This window comes from Oncorhynchus tshawytscha, linkage group LG15 (assembly GCF_018296145.1).
Source record: "Oncorhynchus tshawytscha isolate Ot180627B linkage group LG15, Otsh_v2.0, whole genome shotgun sequence".
NCBI lineage: Eukaryota > Metazoa > Chordata > Actinopteri > Salmoniformes > Salmonidae > Oncorhynchus > Oncorhynchus tshawytscha.
This window is the reverse complement of record NC_056443.1, coordinates 21,507,927-21,517,789: the sequence shown is the minus strand read 5'-3', so window position 1 is coordinate 21,517,789 and position 9,863 is coordinate 21,507,927. Positions and strand designations below refer to the sequence as shown.

General features: G+C 42.6%; 1 protein-coding gene across 1 annotated transcript in view; it reads left to right on the top strand.

Annotated features, from left to right (window-relative positions):
• The first annotated feature begins 5,766 nt into the window (after window positions 1–5,766).
• LOC112232725 (calpain-5-like) overlaps window positions 5,767–9,863 on the top strand; it is a 29,255-nt gene continuing 25,158 nt past the window's right edge. Inside the window, exon 1 of the mRNA XM_024399923.2 lies at window positions 5,767–6,033. Within this exon, the coding sequence (XP_024255691.1) occupies window positions 5,999–6,033 (35 nt within the window). The 5' untranslated portion in view covers window positions 5,767–5,998. The remainder of the gene's footprint in view (window positions 6,034–9,863) is intronic.

Genomic DNA, 9,863 nt, shown 5'->3' with positions numbered 1-9,863 from the left:
TAGTAGTTGAAGCTTCCCAAAAAGGTATTCACTTAACACAGCCAGAAAGTCATAAATATGGCTAAACCCCGCTAGTTCCACAATTTATTTTCATACAATATTATTTTAGCCCTAACCTTAACCACACCGATAACCGTATGACTAACCTTAAATTAAGGCCAAAAAGCGATTATTTATTATTTTCTAACATCTTTAAGTTGCAGCCAATTGTGACTTTGTGGCTGTGTTATCTAGTGGAAAACACAAAAGGGGAAAGGCGGATCGTGCGAATCCGATTTAGGAAATCTAGTCGAGCATTGAAAAATTCAAACTCAAGGTGGGGAAAGATATTTAGAGTGGACATTTGTAAAATGTAAACATTACAAAAAAAGATGAACGTGCATTTTATCCCATAGGGATTGTATTAAGTGAGTTTAGAGCTTTGGAGTCTCAAGCCCCCACTCCCCAGTTAGCAATGAGCACTCTAGCCAGAGGAAAGAGTGCTGTGCCTTTTTAGCCGATTTATCACGCGGCTGCAATGCTCCTGAAGTTCACGTGCCGTTTTCCTCGCACAGCCTTTGCTTGTCAGTGCTATAATTCAGAGCTAGGGCCTACTATTTATTGACCCCCATGATGAAATCTGGAGGGGCCTGTGGATCTGTCTTCATCCGTTCGCACATTAGTCATACAGGATATCTCAGACAGCAATGGCCTGATTTTTAAATTTTATTTTACCGTTATTTAACTAGGCAAGTCAGTTAAGAACAAATTCTTATTTTCAATGACGGCCTAGGAACAGTGGGTTAACAGTGGGTTAACTGCAGGGGCAGAACGACAGATTTGTACCTTGTCAGCTTGGGGGTTTGAACTTGAAACCTTCCGGTTACTAGTCCAACGCTCTAACCACTACTAACCCATTTACTCACATTTTGACGAAATGTGGGTAAATGATGCATCTTGCCATTAAGATCCGGCATTTAAAAAAATACACTTATTGGCCAGATGGTGGCGCTGTAACAAGAGATTGAAAATGCGAAATTTGAAAGGTCACGCCCCACATCCCGTTTGACCTAAAGTCATGAAATTCGGTACATAGGTCCCTCTCCTCACAAGGAATACATTTGCCTAGGGACCCATTAGGACTGTCATGGTGGATCTTCTGCCATTTAGAATTTTGTGAAAAACACTACTCTGTTACCGAATGACTGATCTGCACAAAACTTGATATGTGAAATTGATGGACAACGATGGACAACGGTCTCTCAACGCAATATTTTCCAGACTTGTACCTAAAACAGCATAGACCAATAAACATTCATGTGGGTGTGGCCTGGCACATATTTGTATTGTAACGAAATTTGGTACATATTTTGAAAACACTGTCAAGACTCAACAGTTGCAAGAACATTTTGACCTCACAGTGGCACTATAACGGGCACATGTTTTTATCTCTTGATCGGTTTGACTGACAGCGATGAAATTTGGCACACATGCTCAGGGACATGAGTCTAGCTAATCCATGCGATATCTCGGACACCACTGGCCCGATTTTGATGAAACTTGGGTGAATGATACATCTTGCATTGAGATCCTTCATTTACAAAATGACACTGACTGGCCCAAGGGGGGTGCTGCATCATTTGTGGGGAACAACATGGTTACTGTTGCCTTGTATATAAATATTTATATTTAATTATAAATAGGCAGTGTATATACAGTGGTGCAAAAAAGTATTTAGTCAGCCACCAATTGTGCAAGTTCTCCCACTTAAAAAGATGAGAGAGGCCTGTAATGTTCATCATAGGTACACTTCAACTATGACAGACAAAATGAGGGGGAAAAAAACCCAGAAAATCACATTGTAGGATTTTTAATGAATTTATTTGCAAATTATGATGGAAAATAAGTATTTGGTCACCTACAAACAAGCAAGATTTCTGGCTCTCACAGACATGTAACTTCTTCTTTAAGAGGCTCCTCTGTCCTCCACTCATTACCTGTATTAATGGCACCTGTTTGAACTTGTTATCAGTATAAAAGACACCTGTCCACAACCTCAAACAGTCACACTCCAAACTCCACTATGGTCAAGACCAAAGAGCTGTCAAAGGACACCAGAAACAAACTTGTAGACCTGCACCAGGCTGGGAAGACTGAATCTGCAATAGGTAAGCAGCTTGGTTTGAAGAAATCAACTGTGGGAGCAATTATTAGGAAATGGAAGACATACAAGACCACTGATAATCTTACTTGATCACCCCGTGGGGTCAAAATGATCACAAGAACGGTGAACAAAAATCCCAGAACCACACGGGGGGACCTAGTGAATGACCTGCAGAGAGCTGGGACCAAAGTAACAAAGCCTACCATCAGTAACACACTACGCCGCCAGGGACTTAAATCCTGCAGTGCCAGACGTGTCCCCCTCCTTAAGCCAGTACATGTCCAGGCCCGTCTGAAGTTTGCTAGAGAGCATTTGGATGATCCAGAAGAAGATTGGGAGAATGTCATATGGTCAGATGAAACCAAAATATAACTTTTTGGTAAAAACTCAACTCTTCGTGTTTGGAGGACAAAGAATGCTGAGTTGCATCCAAAGAACACCATACCTACTGTGAAGCATGGGGGTGGAAACATCATGCTTTGGGGCTGTTTTTCTGCAAAGGGACAAGGACGACTGAGAAATCGTGAGATTTTGAGTGAAAACCTCCTTCCATCAGCAAGGGCATTGAAGATGAAACGTGGCTGGGTCTTTCAGCATGACAATGATCCCAAACACACCACCTGGGCAACGAAGGAGTGGCTTCGTAAGAAGCATTTCAAGGTCCTGGAGTGGCCTAGCCAGTTGAAAGTCCGTGTTGCCCAGCAACAGCCCCAAAACATCACTGCTCTAGAGGAGATCTGCATGGAGGAATGGGCCAAAATACCAGCAACAGTGTGTGAAAACCTTGTGAAGACTTACAGAAAACGTTTGACCTCTGTCATTGTCAACAAGGGGTATATAACAAAGTATTGAGATAAACTTTTGTTATTGACCAAATACTTATTTTCCACCATAATTTGCAAATAAATTCATTAAAAATCCTACAATGTGATTTTCTGGATTTTTTTTTCTCATTTTGTCTGTCATAGTTGAAGTGTACCTATGATGAAAATTACAGGCCTCATCTTTTTAAGTAAGAGAACTTGCACAATTGATTGCTGACTAAATACTTTTTTGCCCCACTGTATAAAACATTTTGACACAGCAGGGTTTGTAGGGTTCATATCATCGTGGTGGTATTCTTGTTGACAGTGTTGGGTATGAGAGAGGAATATACTTTGGCTAGGTAGAGAGTGTGAAGAAGTTCAGGTATGAAGACATGAATAGATTAATAATCAAAGGTGGGGTTTATAAATAGATGACTGATGTAATGTGATTCCGACGAGCAGATACAGTAATATTTCATCCAATGGTTCAATGCCATCTGAATCGTCACAAAATGACCTGGATGTTCAGGAAACAACAGACATATACAGTATCTCAAATATTTGATAGACAAGTGGTAGCAGCAACAAGACAGAACAGCAGCCTCTGGTAAGACACAGGGCGGGGGCCTATGCATTTATGTAACAACAGCTGGTGCACGCTATCTAAGGAAGTCTCAAAGTTTTGCTCGCCTGAGGTAGAGTATCTCATGATAAGCTGTAGACCACACTACCTACCTAGAGAGTTTATCTGTATTTTTCGTAGTGGTCTACATACCACCACAGAGCGAAGTTGGCACTAAAACTGCACTCAATGAGCTGTATTCCGCCATAAGCAAACAGAAAAACGCTCACCCAGAGGCTGCGCTCCTGGTGGCCGGTGACTTTAATGCAGGGAAACTTAAATGAGTTTTACAGAATTTCTATCAGCATGTTAAATGTGCAACCAGAGGGAAAAACACTCTAGACCACCTTTACTCCACACACAGAGATGCGTACAAAGCTCTCCCTCGCCCTCAATTTGGCAAATCTGACCATAACTCTATCCTTCTGATTCCTGTTTACAAGCAACAATTAAAGCAGGAAGCACCAGTGACTCAGGCTATAAAAAAGTGGTCAGATGAAGCACATGCTAAACTACAGGACTGTTTTGCTAGCACAGACTGGAATATGTTCCGGGATTCTTCCGATAGCATTGAGAGGTACACCACATCAGTCACTGGCTTTATCAATAAGTGCATCGAGGACGTCGTCCCCACAGTGACTGTACGTACATACCCCAACCAGAAGCCATGGATTAGAGGCAAAATTCGCACCGAGCTAAAAGGGCAGAGCTGCGACTTTCAAGGAGCGGGACTCTAACCCAGAAGCTCATAAGAAATCCCGCTATGCCCTCTGACGAACCATCAAACAGGCAAAGCGTCAATACAGGACTAAGATCAAATCATACTACACGGGCTCCGACGCTTGTTGGATGTGGCAGGCCTTGCAAACTATTTCAGACTTCAGAGGGAAGCACAACCGAGAGCTGCCCAGTAACACGAGCCTACCAGACGAGGTAAATAACTTCTATGCTCACTTCGAGGCAAGTAACGCTGAAACATGCATGAGAGCATCAGCTGTTCCGGATGACGGTGTGATCACGCACTCCTCAGCCGATGTGAGTAAGACCTTTAAACAGGTCAACATTCACAAGGCCGCTGGGCCAAACGGATTACTAGGATGTCATGGCTCACATCAACACCATTATCCCAGAAACCCTAGACCCACTCCAATTTGCATACCACACCAACAGATCCACAGATGATGCAATCTCTATTTCACTTCAAAATGTATTCCCCTTCAGGAGACTGAAAGATTTGTCATGGGTCCTCAGATCCTCAAAAGGGTTTACAGCTGCACCATCGAGAGCATCCTGATGGGTTGCATCACTGTCTGGTATGGCAACTACTCGGCCTCCGACCGCAAGGCACTACAGAGGGTAGTGCGAACGGCCCTGTACATCACCGGGCCAAGCTTCCTGCCATCCAGGACCTCTATACCAGGCGGTGTCAGAGGAAGGCCCGAAAAACTGTCAAAGACTCCAGCCACCCTAGTCATAGACTGTTCCCTCTGCTACCGCACGGCAAGCGGTACCGGAGCGCCAAGTCTAGGTCCAAGAGGCTTCTAAACAGCTTCTACCCCCAAGCCATAAGACTCATGAACAGCTAATCAAATGGCTACCCAGACTATTTGCACCCCCACGCTGCTGCTACTCTCTGTTATCATCTATGCATAGCCACTTAAATAACCCTACCTGCATGTACATAATTACAATTACCTCAATTACCTCGACACCGGTGCCCCGACACATTGACTCTGAACCGGTACTCTGAATATAGCCCCACTATTGTTATTTTGTGCTGCTATTTAGTGCTGCTCCTTAATTATTTGTTATTCTTATCTCTTACTTTTTTGTGGGTATTTTCTTAAAACTGCATTGTTGGTTAAAGGCTTGTACGTAAGCATTTCACCTGGTGTATTCGGCGCATGTGGCAAATAACATTTAATTTGATAATGTTGTCCTGTCCCACTCTTGTCTGTGTACACTGCAATCCAGCTTTAAGCTGCAAATGTATACAACATGTTTATACATCGATACATAGCTATTTTTTATTCAAATTAGATCATCAGTTTTGAGTCTGGTGATGGAGGGGTTAAGTGAGGGGGATGGGGAAGAAGGGGGGTGCCCCCTGCAGACTCAGGAGACACGGGACACATGCTTAATGACAACATGAGAGAGGGGGGGGGGAGAGAGAGAGAGAGAGAGATGACGGAAGGAAAGACCAAAAATAGAGAGAACGAGAGGTAAAGTGTGAATAAAGATTTATGTGAATGTGTAAATGACAACTATAAAGTGTGAGAGAGGGAGAGAGACGGACAGAGAAAAAGCGAGGGGGAGGAGAAAGAGAGAGCGGGCAAAGAAGAGGAGGGAGAGTGAGAGGAACGAGAGGGGTCTTGCATAGATAAAGTTGCTGGGGGAGTATGGAGTTCAGGGAGAGGACAGAACACTATGCAGAGGAGCCAAAGAGAGGAGCAGAACCAGAAGTAAGAGAGACGTCCTCTGACACACACACACACACACACACACACAAGAAACAGAGCGAGAGAAGTCAGTAAGTTGCTCAATGAAGAGATAACCAAACAGCACCTTAACGTGTGTGTGCTGTGTGTCTTTGCATGGAATGGCCTTCACAATAACAGTAATAACCTTGGATGGCTTCAGATCTCAAGTACTTTCGATTGGTTTGTTTGTGTGGGCTCCCTGTGTCCTATGGTCCTTGGACAGCTTGTTAACACACTTGGTCCAGAGGACGAAGTGTTCTTGATGTAATGCACTGAAAAAGCATGTCTGAAGTAACCATGTGGTTTTCCCATACCTCTATGGGTTATCCCCAGTGTGTGAGGCACTGTTGCTAATTGTGTGTTATCACAAAGAGGGATGGAAGGAGTATCCATTGTCTGTCAAGGGATACGTTTACAGCAGCACACAGCTACACAGGTCTACGGATGTTACCGATGCCCTGTCAATCAAGCCCACTTTCGCTGGTGCAATGGACTTAATTGAATAGACACAAAAGAGAAATCCCCGCCCGTCTGGCACTCCAGCCAGGCTTAAGCAAACACTGAAAGTATTTAAGAGATGTTAAATAGTATTTTAACCCATGTGTGACACACACCCGCATCATCAGATTAAGTCATAAGGAAGGCACACATTTTGACACACCCCAGGACAGGTCGTCACAGGTAGAACATGGACATTATACATACAGAGTGTCACTCAACTACACGCTGTCACGTACGCACAAACACACTTATACGCTATAAAAAGTAGCAAGCGACGTCGCTTGTGTCAAGACTACATACACAAAGCGGTCAGACAGAGGCCGACAAACACACACACACACACACACACACACACACACACACACATAGAGAATTAAACTAAACCAAAAGAGAACAGCCAGATATTAAGAGTTGTCAATCCATGCTGTAATAACAATATGCTGACTAACTGAAAAAATGTTTTAATTCACCGATTTTTTTTCTCCATTGAACTTTTATTTGATTCAGGAAAATCTCACTGAACATAAATAACGTATTTTCCAAAGGAGACATGACCAACATGCCACTATAAAACACTGTAAAACTCTGACAAGACCTACAGCTGATCAGCGAGCCTGTACCGTCTGCCTTAGAAAAGACAGGCAGGAACAACAGAAGCTGAACCGGTCACTTCATACACCCGCTCTCTCTAACATATTCTATGGAAGATATGGATGTCCCTAAAAAGAGGATTTTCTGACAAGCTGATATCGAAGACGCTTCCTCAGTTATAATGTATTAGACAAAACAGATATATATGACCAAGAGGGAAGGTTTAACAGGACGTAATTGAGCTCCAGGAATTCTCTCCTTCCAGAAACAAATTGGATTATCTGACAAGCCATCTAGAACAGGTATGCCTTATATTTACAGTGCCGTTGGAAAGTATTCAGACCCCATGGCTTTTTCCAAATTTTGTTACGTTACAGCCTTATTCTAAAATTGATCAAATATTTTTTTCCCTCATCAATATACACACAATACCCCATAATGATGAAGCAAAAACAGGTGTTGGGAATTTTTTGCTAATTTATTTACATAAATAGTCAGACACTTTCACTCACTGCTTTGTTGAAGCACCTTTGGCAGCGATTACAGCCTCGAGTCTCATTGGGTATGATGCTACAAGCTTGGCACACCTGTATTTGGGGAGTTTCTCCCATTGTTCTCTGCAGATCCTCTCAAGCTCTGTCAGGTTGGATGGGGAGCGCCGCTGCACAGCTATTTTCAGGTCACTCCAAAGATGTTTGATCGGGTTCAAGTACAGGCTCTGGCTGGGCCACTCAAGGGTATTCAGAGACTTGTCTCAAAGCCACTCCTGCGTTGTCTTGGCTGTGTGCTTAGGATTGTTGTCCTTTTGGAAGGTGAACCTTCACCCCAGTCTGAGGTCCTGAGTGCTCTGGAGTAGGTTTTCATCAAGGATCTCTCTGTACTTTGCTCCGTTCATCTTCCTCTCGGTCCTGCATAGTCTCCCAGTCCCTGCCGATGAAAAACATCCCCACAACATGATGCTGCCACCACCACCATGCTTCACCATAGGTGTAGGTTCTCCCATCTCCACAGAGGAACTCTGGAGCTCTGTCACCATTGGGTACTTGTTCATCTCCCTGACCAAGGCCCTTCTCCCCTGATTGCTCTTGGTGGTTCCAAACTTCTACCATTCAAGAATGATGGAGGCCGCTGTGTTCTTGGGGACCTTCAATGCTACAGAAATGTTTTGGTACCCCTCCCCAGATCTGTGCCTCGACACAATCCTGTCTCGGAGCATTACAGACAATTCCTTCGAACTCATGGCTTGGTTTTTGCTCTAACATGCACTGTCAACTGTGTGACCTTATGTAGACAGGTGTGTGTCTTTCCAAATCATGTCCAATCAATTGAATTTACCAACGGTGAACTCCAATCAAGTTGTAGAAACATCTCAAGGATGATCAATGGAAACAGGATGCACCTGAGCTTAATTTCAAGTATCATAGCAAAGGGTGCGAATAATTATGTAAGTAAAGTATTTCTGTTTCTATTTTTAATACATTTGCAAAAATGACTATAAACCTGTTTTTGCATTGTCATTGTGGGGTATTATGTGTAGATTAATGAGGAAAAACGTTTATTTCATCAATTTTACAATAAGGCTATAATGTAACAAAATGTGGAAAAAGTCAAGGGGTCTGAATAATTTCAGAATGCACTGTAGTTAGAATACTTTATTATATGGAAATGATGCTGAATCATTACAGGTATCATAGAAACATAGTACACATTATATTGCAAAGAAATACTGTCAAAAGGCTTATTTCAGTCTTACCTTTGTCATGCACAGAGAATATTTTCAGTTCACAGTCATACTCTCACAGACAGAACCCATGTTAGTTCATTTTAGAGCTGTTAATGTGAAGGAGCACTTCTCGTCAGTATAGTTCCCCTTATGATAGGCATCCCGCTAGCGGGACACCAGTCGACAACATCCCGTGAAATTGGACGGCGTGCAGTTCAAATAAATAATCGTAATATTAAACATTCATGAACATACGAGTATCTTATATCATTTTAAAGCTTAGATTCTTGTTAATCTAACTGCATTGTCCGATTCACAATAGGCTTTACAGCGAAAGCATACCATGCGATTGTATGAGGACGGCACCCCACATGAACATATTATTGAACCAGCACAGGCTTCATAAAATCACAAATAGCGATGAAATAAATCACTTACTTTTGAAGTTCTTCCTCTGTTTGCAATCCCAAGGGACCCAGCTACAACATGAATGGTCGTTTTGTTAGATACAATTCTTCTTTATATCCCAAAAGGTCTGTTTAGTTGGCGTCATCGATTTCATTAATCCACTCGTTCAACATGCAGGCAAAGGAGTCCAAAAAGCTACCGCTAAACATCATCCAAACAAGTCAAACGACGTTTCTATCTAATCCTCAGGTACGCTAAAATGTAAATAAACTATAATATTTCATACGGAAAATAGTATGTTCAATAGGAAAGTAAAACTAGTAAGCGCGCGCCCTCTTCCTCGCGCTCCGAAAGACTGATATTGTTCCGGTGCTGTCTTCACTAAAACTCCAAATTCTTGCTAGTTTTTCAAGAAAAAAGTTTGAAACCTTGAATAAAGACTGTTGACATGTAGTGGAAGCCATAGGAATTGCAATCTGGGAGCAGGAATTACATAGGACCCATAGCTTTCCATTGTAAGAGCATGGAACCTAAAAAAAAAAACATTCAGGTTGGTTTTTCTTCTGAGTTTCGCCTGCCATATCAATTC